The sequence below is a fragment of the Ceratotherium simum genome, chromosome 12 (assembly GCF_057802395.1).
Source record: "Ceratotherium simum simum isolate JZ-2026a chromosome 12, ASM5780239v1, whole genome shotgun sequence".
NCBI classification, from domain to species: Eukaryota; Metazoa; Chordata; class Mammalia; order Perissodactyla; family Rhinocerotidae; genus Ceratotherium; species Ceratotherium simum.
This window is the reverse complement of record NC_141911.1, coordinates 35,301,679-35,316,659: the sequence shown is the minus strand read 5'-3', so window position 1 is coordinate 35,316,659 and position 14,981 is coordinate 35,301,679. Positions and strand designations below refer to the sequence as shown.

Sequence of the window (14,981 nt, the reverse complement as noted above, 5' to 3'; positions counted from 1 at the left end):
ATTCATTGTTTTGAAAATTGGTATATAAAGAGAAAAAATTAAAAATTTATCCTGCCTTTCCAATGCAATGTGCTACTGGAAAACCTAACAGTAGATGAAGGGAAATGTCTCATTATGGAAGGATTCTCAATAATAAATGAAATAAAAGTGACAGAATTTAAATACCATGATTTTTCAGTGCTTACCAAACTAATGAATCCAGGCATTAAATATCAGTGATTGCTAACATTGTAAAAGAGAAGTAAAGTACATACTACATGCCCGCTGACGAAAGAATGCAAAAACTTCCCATGAAGCAGTCTTGCCAAAAATATCTAATCTGAATTCTATCAACCTCTGGAACCAACTACCAATTTATAAGAAATATAGAAGACAGAGGAACCTGTTAGACTATACCACAGGGATGCAATAAGCAAAATCCACAATGTGAAAAAATATACAAAACAAACAATATGTTTCTTCAACTAAAAAATTAGCACGGAAAAAAAGATGGAAGAGAAACCCACAGAATAAAGAGAGACTTAAAAGATGTATCCACTGATTGCAATGTTTGATCCTTATTTGAATAAACAAACTAAAGAGAATTTTTAAAGTTGTAATTCAATTGGAAATGTGATACCTACTGGGTATTTGATAATATTTAGAAATTATTAATATTTTAGGTTTGCTAATGGTATTATGGTTGTGCTTTAAAAAGAGTTTTTAGAAATACATATTGAAATATTTATGAATGGAATGATATGTCTGGGATAATATGGGAAGGGAGAAAGAAAATGAGAGCAAAGATAAAATAAGTGTAACCACGAGTTAGTTGGTAATTGTTGAAGCAGGGTGATTCGTACACGAGAATTTATTACGCTATTTTGTCTACTTTTGTATATGCTTGAAATTCTCCATAATAAAAAGCTAAAAAGAAAAAAAGATATATAAACTTATTTTATATTACAAAATAATGGTTCAGGATATTCTATTTATTGATAATCCAGGACAGAAAAGAAAGATCTTGAAGAATACTGAAGATATGGGAAAATACTTATAGAAAGTTATAGTGTGTATTTATATATATATATAAATGTAATTATTCCTTATTGATATGCAGTAAATTAGGGGTAATTTTTGTTTTCTTATTTACATTAAAAATCTAATACAGTTAATATTAATATTTTATAACTTGAGGAAAATGTCATATATATTTTATTATTTAATTCATTTAACACATTTATTGAACAGCAGGCCTTGTGATAGGCATAGGAGAAATAATGGTAAACAAGAACTATGTCATTACAGAACTTTAGTGGGGGAGAAAGGAAGAACCAAAATAAGTAGGTAGAAGGTTACGTAAATGTAGGACATTGTAGGTGCTAAGAAAGAAACAGAGAGAAGAATATCAGGGAAGGAAGGTAGGTAGTCAGTAATGGTCTCTATGATGAGGTGACCTAAAGGACTAGAGTCAGCCACTCACAAAGCAGGGAGACGAACATTAAAGGCAGAGAAAGCAAAGCTCTGACTTGGGAAAGATTTATTCGGCATTCAAAGATAAGTCAAGAAAGGTTTAAGCACCGGATTTATGTAATTCAACACTAGATTTAAAGAGGGTTCATTTTGTTGCAGTGAGGAATGGGATTAGAGAGGGCAGGGAGATCATTTAGGAGACTTGGACTAGTATAGCGTTACTTGTCTTTTTATAAGAGTACTGGTGAGAAGTTTCTATGATTTTCTTCATATATTTTATCAAATACTAATACTCTTAGAAGAAGTTGATATTTGCGAATAACGTCTTCGTTAAATGTATATGGAAAAAGGAATATAACTTAATATTTTTAATTGTCATCTAGTTTATAATGCAAATTAAATTTTTCAATTTTAAATCTGAGACTATTGAAAATACATTTAAAAGATAAATATATTACAGTTATAATTATATTAAAAAGATTTTTAAGGAGTAGTGTGAAAATTAAAGATGATCAAATTTATTTTTATATGCAAGACAATTATATTTTAGATGATTACTGAGAAATTACCTTGGACAAATCTCTGAAGTTACTTGGCAAGGTAAGATCCAGTTCTTCTGATTCAAAATTAGTGATGACCCAGGGAAACACTGGATACTGATTTAAGTCATTGTAACTTCGTCCTGGGAGAGAAAAAAAAGGTAACTCAATTTAGAATAATAAAATGAAATGATAAACAGATTCAGGAGTAAAATTTACTACAAATAACAAGCACAACTGACAATTTTTGAGTGACAGTTATTGTTCTTAGTGCTATCCATACATTATTTCCATTTAACCCTCATAATAACCCTATGAAATTAGTATCATCCCCACTTTACAGATGAAAAAACTAGGCACAAAAGTTTAGGTAACTTTCCCAAAATCATGCAACTAGTAATGGTTGAACCATATTCAAATCCAGATACTCTGGTCCCCAAATTTATGTTCTTATAAACTACACTTGACTTTTTCATCTCTTGAAAGCCTGCACCAGATAAAATATTCTTTATTAAGACTTTAAAAAACAATTTGCAATTCTCACAGAGATTTTCAAAACCAGAATCCTTTCTCTGCCATTAATCAACCAACCAACCAACCAACTAATCAACCAAGTTTAAGTGACTTAACCCCTGTGGGCATTTATTAGTCATCTGTAAAATGTGGATGTTGTACTAAATAACTGCAATTTCTGTGACAGCTTTCAAATTCTATGATCCTCTGAATTAATGTACAGCATCATCAATGCTGCTTTCCCCCACTCCCAAATGCTGTCACATACTCTTCTAAACTTCTTCTAAACTAATGACACCTAATGACACATTTAGGTCTATTAAAAATATAAGTAAAGCAAAGGATGAGGTAGCCCTTCTACCTCATATACAGCAGTTTTCTGGATATCACCTCTTTAAGGAGACAGCACAGTGGAGGAAATCATTGTCTCTAGAGTCAAAATGCTGGCATTTGAATCCCAGCTCCACTATTTACTAGTCTATAACCTATTTTTAGTCAGATTTAATGTGAAAAGACTTTTATGGCTAAAATATAAGACAAGTATATGAATATTGTTTGAATTCCTCTCTTATTGTGTATTCTATCATTTCCATTCCTTTCTCTTTCTCAAATGTATATGGTTGTCATATCAATACATAGCTGAATGTTAAAGTACTTCTCCACATAGACTCTTGGTATCTAAGCCTTCCTTATAATTTGATGCTTTTAACTTTTTATTTCAGTCTGTTCCTTATGGGCTTGAGGCCTAGTCCAGTAACAGAGTTCTTCCTTCACTGGCCTGGATGTCTTACAAAACATGAATAACTAGTATAATTTTACTTCAGAGATAATTATGTCACTACATATTTCTGTCAGTTTTAATTTCTCCCAGAAAAAAATAACCAAAATTAGCAGCAAAAAGCAATTTATTTTGATCTCCTTTTTCTCCCTTACTTCCCTCTCCTTCTGATTGAAATGCTAGTAAAATCCTCAACTTGCCTCATCTGCTTAAATAATCAAGTTTATTGTACCTACCAAAAAAAAAAGTATGCACCTCCTCAGTGTGAACAGACTTTTATTAAGTTAAACTCAATATATAGTTATTGAATGCCTATTGACTGTCTTTTGGGAATTGTGTCATGGTATCATGAGAACCTATATGTATCACAGATAATAGTGTAAAAGAAATCTTAAATAACATGAGAGACAACCTACCTTCTAGTGTACATAAAAACCATCCAAAACAAATTATTGCTTCTATTCTTTAAAGAGAATATCCAGGGGATATATTTAAAAGACACTGTAGGTACAATAGAAGCATTTAAGAGTAGACCATTCCTCTCCATAATTATTACTGTGCATTCAGTCTATATGTTAATTGGTTTACCACATGCAAAATATGTCCATTAAACTTGTTATGTAAATTTCCTGTCTCTCACTGCTACTTAAAAATTCTTTCAGTCACTAGTTATATAATCCCTACTAAATTCCCTACATAACTGTTCAAACTTTCTTCATTTCTTTCCCTCAACTGACTGTGAGATGAACATCTCCTTAAGTGATAAAATTTAAGACTTTTCAATGTGAGCCCTTAAGTTCCAATCCTTCATAATACTCCCTGTCCTCCCCATTTCTCTCCTTCATAATACTCCTCGTTCTTCCCATTTCTCTAACAGTGCCTTTATTTTTTGCGAGGTGTTATTACTTCACCTGCGCCTTGAACCTGTCTCCCTCACAAACTGTATCGTAATTTTTCCCCTCTCTCTCTTTCATGGCTTCTCTCCTCTACCCTCTCTTTACTATTGAACAAGAAAACTATAATCTACATCTAATGTTCTCATTTCATCTCCAACAATTCAGTCCTTATAATAAACCTTTTTTGCTTGCTTTGAAAATGAACCCCTATAAAGTAACCACTAAGTCCGAAAATGCCAAAGCCAAAGGCATGGCCTGAACTTATTAATTCTCCCTTACCTCTCTACAGCATTTGAAACAGGTGACCAAGGCCTCTCTCTCTCCCTTGCCCCTTGCCTCTCAAGACATTTGCCTTAAGACTATAAACTCAGGGATCACTCATTCTTTTCTCTCCTTTACTAACTTTCCTTCTTTCTTCTTGTCATGCACAAGAGCATTCCCCAGATGTTATCTCACTGCTTTCTGCATTATCTGGCTTGGTAATCTCAACTCGATGGTGATTTTCTTTCTAGGCAGATGAAATCCAGTGTCCTATCTCTAAGTTCCAAATATCCTCTTTCACGCATACTTCCAATAATTCTTTTTAATATCTTAACTTGGATGTCTTGCTAGCAGAGTAAAATCATCATCTTTCCCTAGATCAATTTTTCTGACTTCTTTTCCATTAATGACACTACCATTTTCCAACGATTTAGGCCAGAAGCCTGGAAGTCTTTTCTGACACTTTCTTCTCATTTACCTCTACCTTCAGTCATCTGGATGTCAAATGGTTTGTACCTTGTAAATTCTTATGTTATTTGATCCTTCATTTTAATTCCCACTGTCAGCTCTCTAATGCAGGCCCTCATTACTTTTTATATATAATTGTTTCCTAACTTTGCTCTCTGCCTATTCTCTCTCTGCTCCAATTTATCCTTCATTCTGCCTCCAAATTAACTTTTCATACAGTACTAATATCACTCATTTGCTGAAAAACTTCCAAAAGTTTCCCAAAGAATTCACTGCTAACTACTCAAATTGACAGAAAATCTTCCACAATATGTCTCCACATTGCCTTTCTAGTTTTTTCTCATTATACCTTTATGAACACATACTTTATACACACACACACACAGACACACTACCATTAATCATTCTCTAGCTATACTTCATCTTTTCCCATCTTCACATGTTTGTTTATGTCTTCAGTTTTACATGGAATAACTTCTAAACTCCCAACCATCTCCTCTGCTAGTTAAAGTAATATCCATCCTTACACAAACATGAAACTTTCCTGATTTTTTCCTTACTTCCACCAACTGGATGAATATTATGTCATTTCCTTCCCTCCATGCTTTTAATCCCCATAGTACTTCGTATTTCTTTTATTGAATCTATACCCCTTTGTTCTAAAATCACATAAATGCTCACATTCATACTTAAAATAACTTCTCTGAGAATAAGCAACACGCCTTACTCTTTTTGTATCTCCTTTGTGCCTCAAATATAAACCGTGTCAGTTTGTTGAACTGAACTTCAAATGTCTCACAAATGCCTTCTCTGTTTTCTTTATTCTAGTTATCACAAAAAAAAAGTAACGACACATTTCTATTCTTTACTCTCTCAGTAGGTGATCTTCAATAACATTACATGATTATAGACCTTGTACGGGGCCATTTAGTCTTTAGATTTTCATATATGGGCCATAATATAAATATTCCTTTACTTAATATTTTACCCACAGTTTTCTTTTTTCTACGTTGTATTTCATTGTTTCATCATACATTTCTAATTAAGTTATTAACAGGTTCTTAAGATTGTATATGGTTTTTCATTCCTACTATTCCATGATAAGTCCATTCTTACTATATTAAATAGTTGTAAATTTTCACTTTATATTTTTGGAAAAGAGTGTGTATAACTCATTTTTAATTTCTCTCAGGTAGCCAACTGTTCATGTAAACTCTATTAAACTACTCTCGACAAGATATTCATAGAGTAATAATGAAAATAAAAATAATCCATTTATACCAGTACTCAATCTAATCATGTCACCATTAATAATTTATCTTTGGAAATAAGTGAACATATAAGCTTAAATTACCTGCTATCGTGTTGAGAAACATCAAGTACTCAAAATTTGAAATCTCTCTGTGTTGCCATCTCTGGGTCATATTAGAAGCTTTAAAAAGTTGACGTGGACTAGCTAATGAGATACGCCTGCAAGAAAAAGAATTGAATGTAGAATCAATTTAAACATCAGATTAAGTATATCGCAATAATAAATCATGAATAGCTCTGCTTATTCAAAATGATATCTGTATAATTCTGAAAAGTTCTATTCATGTTGTACTAATGAATACTAGAGGTGTTTCAATCTACAATTAACCATTAAACAAATGATTTGGACTACCCATAGGTCTATTATACATGTTTTGTTCATGAAGGTAAGCTGTCATTATAATGCCAGCTTATAATATCTAGGTTCAATAAATATTGATTAATAATAGCATGATTAATAATTCACTGCTTTACTGATATAAAAGCAATTACAGTTACAGAAATATATATAAAATTATATTCACATTTTTATCAATTTTAATAGTCATCTCTTAAAGACAACACATTTGTACATTATAAATTTAAATATTATGTTTGCATACCCTTTGTAACAGGGGGAAAGGATTCTAAACTCTTTAGGTGTCTATTCATGGGGTGGGACAAAGGTAGGATAAACTATTATTTTTTTATACAGCTTCAGAAGACCAAGTTTCTGTATTTTCTTGATACAATGTAAAATAACAAAGGATACAACTGACCAATACTATGTAGCACTGGGAAATAGGTGGCAGGATTAATTACTACATTCAGAGCCTAGAATCTCAGAGAAGTATGCTGTCAGAGTTTTCCTACCACCAAGGACAAGGTAACTATTTTTTAAAAAGCTTTATTTACAAAGGTATAATTTACACACCATAAAATTGACCCGTCGTCAGTGTACCATTCAATGATTTTTTAAAAGTAAATTTCTCGAATTGTGCAATTATCACCACAATGCACTTTTATAATATTTTCATCACTGCAAAAACCTGCCTTACGCCTATTTACAGTTAATCCCCATTCCTACCCCCAGCTCGGGACAACTATCAATCTGCTGTCTTTCTCTATAAACTTGACGTTGCTGGACATTTCAGATAAATGGAATCATACATTATATAGTCTTTTGCATCAGGCTTCTTTCACTAATCATAATGTTTTTGAGGTTCATCAATGTGGTAGCATGTATTATTAGTTCATTTCTTTTGGTTGCTGAGTAGTATTCCATTGTATGAATATGAATATATGACATTTTTTAAATCCATGCACCAACGGATGGACATTTAAATTGTTTCCAGTTTTTGGCTATTATGAATAATGCTATTATGAACATTCACATACATGTCTTTTTACAAACATATGTTTTCATTTCTTTTGGGTAGATTCCTAGGAGTGGAATTGCTGAGTTTTATGTTGAGTTAATGTTTAACTTTTTGAGAAACTGCCAAATTGTTTTCCATTGTACATTCCAACAAGCAATGTATGACGCAATGTATGACATTCCACTTTTTCCATATTTCTGCCAATAATTGCTATTGCATGTATTTTTTATTATAGTCATTACAGTGAGTATAAAATGGTATCTTATTATAGTTTTAATGTACATTATCGATTACTGAGCATCTGTTCATGTGCTTATTAGCCATTTTTATATCTTCTTTGGTGAAATAACTATTGAAATCTCTTCTTCATTCATTAATTGGGTTGTGTCTGTCTTATTGAGTTGTAAGAGTTCTTTATACAATCTGGACACAAGTGCTTTATCAGATACATGATGTAGAAATATTTTCTCAGTTTGTGGCTTATCTTTTCATATAGTTAGTGGTGTATTTTAAAGCACAAAAGTTTTAAATTTTAATTAAATCCAATTTCTTAATTTTTTCTTTTATGGATTATGCTTTTGGTGTCACATTTGAGAACTCTCCGCCTAACCCAAGGCTATGCAGTATTTCTCCTATATTTGAGAAATTTTGTAGTTTCAGCTCTTAAATTTAGGTCTATGACACACTTTGGGTTAGTTTTTATGAATACTGTGTGATAGGTGTTGATGTTCATTTTCTTGCAAGTGACTATCCAATTGTCTCAGCACCATCTGTTTAAAGATTATCCTTTCCTCATTGAATTCTATTGGCACCTTTGTTGAAAAGCAACTGACCATAAATGCAAAGGTTTATTTTGTATTCTCAACTTTGTTCCATTGATTTATATGCCTATCCTTTATAAACACCACACTATCTTGATACTGTGGCTTTACAGTAGGTTTTGAAATCGGGTAGTATAAGTCCTCTAACTTTGTTCTTCTTTTTCAAAATTGTCTGGCAATCCTAGATCCAATGCATTTTAGCTTCTCAATTTCTCCAAAAATGTCTGCTAGATTTTTATAAGGACTGCACTGAATTTATAGATATGAGGAGACCTGATATCTTAATCATACAGAATCTTCTGATCCACGAATATGGAATGTCTCCATTTACTGATGTCTGTCTCTAATTCCTATTGGCCATATTTTAGTTTTTACAGCACAAATCTTACACTTCTTTTGTCATCCAGAAATGGGACTTTTTTCTCCTTTTCCAATCTGGATGCCTTTAATTACTCCCTCTCCCTTTTTCTCTTATTGCATAGGCTGCAATCTCTAATATAATGTTGACAGGAGTGGTAAAAATGGAGGACATTCTAGCCTCTCTGATCTTAGGGAGAAAGCATTCAATCTTTCAACATTAAGTAGGATGTATGCTATGGGTTTTTTTGATAGATGATATTTATCAGTTTGTAGAAATTCTCCTCTGTTTCTAGTCAGTTGAGAGTTTTTAATCATGAATGTGTGTTAGATTTTTCAAATGCTTTTTCTGTAACTATTGAATGATCATGTGGTTTTTGTCCTTTATTCTATTAAACTGGTGAATAACATTTATTGATTTTTAGATTTAAACCAATCTGCATTCCTGTGATAAAACCTACATGGCCATTTTATAATCCCTCTTATATATTGCTGGATTTCATTTGCTAAAATTTTGTAAAAGATTTTTGTGTACGTATTCATTAAAGATATTGGTCCATAGTTTTTTCTTGTTTGTTTTGTTAAGTCTTTGCTGGCATTGGTGTTAGTGTGATATTAGCCTCATAGAATGAGTTGGGAAGTGTTTCCTCTTCTTCTGTCTTTTGGATGAGTTTGTGAAGGATTGAATTTATTTCTATTTTAAATATGTGATAAGATTCACCAGTAAAGCCATCTGGGCCTTAGCTTTTCTTTGTGGAAAGATTTTTGAATTACTAATTTGAATTTCTTGTTATAGGTCTATTCAGAATTTAATTTCTTCTTGAGTCAGTTTTGATAATTCTTTCTAGGAATTTTTCCATCTCATCTAAGTTGTCTAATTTGTTGGCTAAAGTTGTTCATGATATTTCCTTCTAATCCTTTTAATTACTATATGGTCAGTAGTGATATCCCTACTTTCATTCCTGATTTTGGTAATTTATGTCACCTCTTTTATCAGAGTTAGGCTAATTTAAGTCTGTCGATTTTATTGATCTTTCAAAGAATTAACTTTTGTTTCATTGATCTTTTGTTTGTTTTTCATTGATTTCTGCTCTAATGTTCATTATTCATTTTTTTCTCCTTGCTTTGCATTTAGCTTACTCTTTTTTTCTAGTTTCTAAAGGTAGAAGCTTAGGGTACTGATCTGAGGCATTTCTATATTTCAGATACAGGTATTTAAAGCTATAAATGTTCCCCTAAGCACTACTTTAGCTGCAACCCATAAATTTTGATATGTTATAGCTCTGTTGGATACAGAAACCCAAATCACTATCCTTCTCAGTCCCACGAGAGGAGGAGTGGCCAAAAGCACCAAGGACTACATTGCAGAGTTGCAGCAGCATCTGTGGTAACAAAAAGAAAGGAGCTCCTAAGCCCAGGCATTCTCCAGATGCTGGGAGGTAGGGAGGGGAGGAACTGGCGCAAAATCTGTAGCAAGAAATCAAAGGAGAAAACAACCCTCCCCACAACTCCAGTCATCCCCTGTAGCCTAACCTTCCCCTCTCCCCTGTACTTCACCAGGCTTCTCACTGCAGGATAAGATGACCTCCTGGTAGCTGTTATAACCCTTGATATACATGTGTTAAATTCCTTAGTTAATGCTCCTGTCGGGAAAAAAATGCCTGAATTCAAGTGATAGGGTTTGGCAAAACTTGTAGTGAAAGAAAAAACTAAAATGACATATGGGTAGAGCCTTTGGGCTGACTCAATATATTGTTATGGCTTATAACTGGTATTGACGTGTATATGCTTGTACTGTAAGTACTTATAAAATGTCAGAGAGACTACTCCAGATCAAGAAGAGTTACAGGTGGAAAAGTGATAGAAGGACTAACTCTACTGCCATTTGCTATCAGTGGTAGGTCAGGATTTAGCACAGGTGTCTCTACACACTCATGTCCTATTGGTTGAATGACAGAAGCCTCACACCTAAACCAGAACCAGAAGAGGTAGCCCATAAACTGCAACAAAATTCAAGGGCCTGTTTGCCCGGGAGAGCTTGTTGCAACAGTATGGACAGATTCACAACATTCAACCCTCTGGCATCAAAATCTGCTCTTGCTAAACACAACAGACACTTTTCAGTCTACATCTTACTGATTTCTCATCAGATCTGAACTTCTTTAAATACTTTGACATCTTATTTCCCTGCATTTAATTTTTTGAGCCACTCCTGTTTTTGTTTTTGTTTCATTTTGTTTTTCTGAAGGGAGGTGTGCTCTGTTTCATTTACTTGACTTTTAAATGTTATGGTTCCTCAGGATACAGCCCTAGTTCCTTTTGCCTATTCTACAGTCTCTTCCCAGATAAGCTCATTCTTCTCATGGCTTCAGATTTCATCGAAACAGTAGTGATTCCCAATTACTACACCTTTCTTTTGAGCTCTAGACATATATCCTTATATCTAACTTCCTATTCAACATTTTAATCTGGACATCTTTCAGGGGTTTCAATTTCAATAGATCTAAAACTAAATTTCTCATTTTCTGTCCATACGCTTCCTCCCCACAATCCCAACCCCAACCATGGGGGAGATGAAGGGGACTATATACAACTACTCCTTCAGGGTTCCCAATCTCAGTAAATGCCACTGAACAGCTCAAGCTGAAACTTGGGGAGACGTACTGGACACCTCCCTGTCTTATCATCCCCTAAATCTAACTAATCTGCAAGTCATATAAATTGTATCTTCTCAAAATCTCTAATCAAGGATGTCTCTCATCAATGACACTATCACCATCACATATCACCTGGATTTCCAGAATAAGCTCCTAACTGTCTCCGAACCTACACCCTTTTCCTAAGATCACTAATCACAGTGGAAGCTCCACTTTGTTTCAGGGCCTTTGCACCTGCTATTCTCTCTTTCAAAGGTTAACTGATTCTATTCTTTCAAATCAAAACTTAAAAGTCACATAGGAAGACATTTCCGACCACCTTACCTAAAGCACTCCATCTTCACTCCACTAACTCCTATCACAATACCCTAATTATATCCTTCCTGTCACACATTTATTTTATTTAAATAAACAAATAATATTTGTTTAAACATGTGTGGGCAAGATGGTATCTATCTTGTACATTGCCGGTGACTGACAGTAACTGCTAAAGATCTATCAAAGAGACTGATTTAATGAATTAAGACTTTCAGCTTTCATTAACTGTGGGAAAATATTACAAAGAATTCTCAAGTATGATAACACATACTAGGTGATGAATAAAATTTTTTTAAATAAAAGAGATAATCAGGACAGAAAAAGACTTTTTTACTAAGATAAGGAAATCTACTATGCCATTCTGAGCTGCTTCTTTCTGAACCTTGAAACTCCTCATTAAATTATAAAATTACCTAATCAAAATCCTCCAGCCCCAGGATGACTGTAGCTTCTACTAACATCCTGACTGTTGCTTGTTCATTCTATTCCAATTGCATTTGTAATAAAATGTTATCTAAAGAAAATGAAATAAACACTAATAAAAAACAGCTCAAGGGGCCGGCCCAGTGGCATAGTAGTTAAAGTTCCACACACTCTGCTTTGGCGGCCTGGGTTCATGGGTTCAGATCCTGGGCACGGACCTACACCACTGATCAGCCATGCTGTGGTGGTGACCCATACATGAAATAGGAGAAGACTAGCATGCATGTTAGCTCAAGGCTAATCTTTCTCAAGAGAAAAAAAGAGGAAGATTGGCAACAGATGTTAGCTCAGGGTGAATCTTCCTTAGCAAAAAAAAAAAAAAAACACACAACAAAAAAACCCTAGCTCAAATCAATACAAAATTAGGTATACTAAAAGTAAACTAAAAGTTTCTATGGCTAATACTTTCAATCAACAGAAAAATCCCAGTGTTCTCTCTCTTCCTAGTCCTTAGTTAACTAAATTATATTGATGATGAATCAATACCTACTATGAAAGAAAATAATTAATGATGGTGCTATTTAAATATAGCCAACTGACCAGCACACAGGAAATAGATGCATACCCCTACACTTTCCCAATTCCCTATACCATGAGAGATATACTCAGGCATTTTAACATTCCTCCCAGGTAGTTATTAAGTTACTTTGAACAATATAAATACCGATTATTAAGTCCATATGTACATAAAAATTAATATTGGAACTCTGATTTACCAGAGGTTAAAGATAAAAGTTTTAATTAAATATATTATAGTTATAAAATCCTTAACATATGGATTTGATATTTACACCAACAAAGAAAAAAATTACAAGAAATATGATATAATAAAGCAAAGTTTCATCATTTTCATCAAAGGGATAAAAAATTTTAATCTGATTTATCATACATGTTAAGCAATAACAGTACATATGAAAATGAGTATGTAATAAACATTTTTGTAATTTAGATATTTTAAGTGTAGAGAGTTTATTTTTTTAATGATCTTTATTGAGATAAAATTTAACATAATGACATTTACCAAACTTAAGTGTATAGTTTAATAAGGTTTGAATATACATATTTCTGTAACCACCATTACAATTAAGATACATTCCAAAAAGTTCCCTTGTATCCCTTTGCAGCTAATTCTTTTGTCCCAATTCCTGGACTCTGGCAACCAATGATATGCTTTCTGTCATTACATGGTTTTGTTTTTTCGATAATTTCATAAATGTATGTAGCCCATGATGCCTAACTTCTTTTACCTGGCATAATGTTTTTGAGATTCATCCATGTTGTTCCATATATCTGTAGTCAATTCCTTTTCATTTCTGAGTAGTATTTCATTGTGTGCATGCACTACCACCTGTTTATCCATTTACAGTTGATGGATGCAAGAAATGTTTCCAGTTTGGGACTATTATGAATAACACTGCTAATGATATTTGCTTACAAGTGAATGTGTGTACATATATTTTCATTATTCTTAGGTAACACCTAGGAGTGGAAACGACAAGACATAAATTAAGTGTATATTTAACTTTGTAAGAAAACTAGCAAATTGTTTTCCAAAGTGACTATACTAATTTGCATTCTTACTAGCATGGTTCAAGTGTTCCTGTTCACTTTTTTTGTTTTCGAAAATCAGGTTTATTGAAGGATAATTTACATAGTGTAAAATTCATCCTTTTTAGGTGTACAATACAATGTTTTGCAAAACAAATACAGTTGTGTAACACCACAACAATCAAGGTATGCAATATTTCCATGATATCAAAAGGTACCCTCCTTTGTAACTAATCCCTTTCCTTCATCCACAGCCCCTTGCAACAACAGAGCCCCTGCTCTGATTTCTGCCCAAATAGTTTTGTTTTTTCCAAAATGTCATATGAATAGAATCATACACTATGCAGTCTTTTGTGCTGGCTACTTTCACCTAGCATAATACTTTTTGAATTTATCCATGTTGTTCCATGTATCAGTAGTTCATTCCTTTTTATTGCTGAGTAGTATATTCTAATGTATGGATGTACCACAACTTGTCGATTCACTAGTTGATGACCATCTTGGCTATTTCCAATTTTTTGTAATTATTAATATAGCTGCTATAAACATTCATGATCAGATCACTGCATGAACATATATTTTCATTTCTCTAGGGTAAATGCCTTCAAATGAGACTGGTGGGGTGTATGATATGTGTATGGTTAATTTTATATGAAACTGTGAAACTGTTTCCAAAGTAGCCATGCCACTTTACTTTTCCATGAGCAACATGTGAAGTTCCAATTACTCTGCATCCTTAGTAGCTCTTGGTATTGTCAGTTTTTAAAAAGTCATTCTAATTGGTGTGCCATGGGATCACATTGGTTTTAACTAGCATTTCTCAGATGACTAATGATGTTTGGCATCTTTTCACATGTTTGATATTTGTATCTACTCTTTGTTGAAGTATCAATTCAAATCCTCTACTTAACATTTTTAACCAAGTTATTTGTCTTGTTATTAAATGTTAGTTTCCTATATATCCTAGATATGAGTCCTTTATCACATGAGTTGTGCAAATATTTTAACTCAGTCTGTAGCATATCCTTTCATTTTCTTAAGAGTATCTTTCAAAAGCAAATGTTTTTAATTTTGAAAGCTAATTAATGAACCATTTTTTGAGTCTTACCCAAGAAATCTTTGCCTAATGAGAATACAAAGATTTTTCTCCTACGTTTTCTTTAGGAAGTTTTACTTTTAGCACTTATGCTTAGGTTATGTTACATTTTTTTTTTTTTCTAT

At 33.0% G+C, this 14,981-nt stretch overlaps 1 protein-coding gene across 6 annotated transcripts in view; it reads right to left on the bottom strand.

Annotated features, from left to right (window-relative positions):
• Positions 1 to 14,981, bottom strand: part of LRBA (LPS responsive beige-like anchor protein) — a 718,950-nt gene that overhangs the window by 207,356 nt on the left and 496,613 nt on the right. For all 6 annotated transcript variants that reach the window (XM_087437546.1, XM_087437548.1, XM_087437549.1 and 3 more), the window contains exons 43-44: positions 6,262 to 6,377; positions 2,022 to 2,134 (exon numbers count right to left, since the gene is read on the bottom strand). In XM_087437546.1, the coding sequence (XP_087293672.1) occupies positions 2,022 to 2,134; positions 6,262 to 6,377 (229 nt within the window). The remainder of the gene's footprint in view (positions 1 to 2,021; positions 2,135 to 6,261; positions 6,378 to 14,981) is intronic.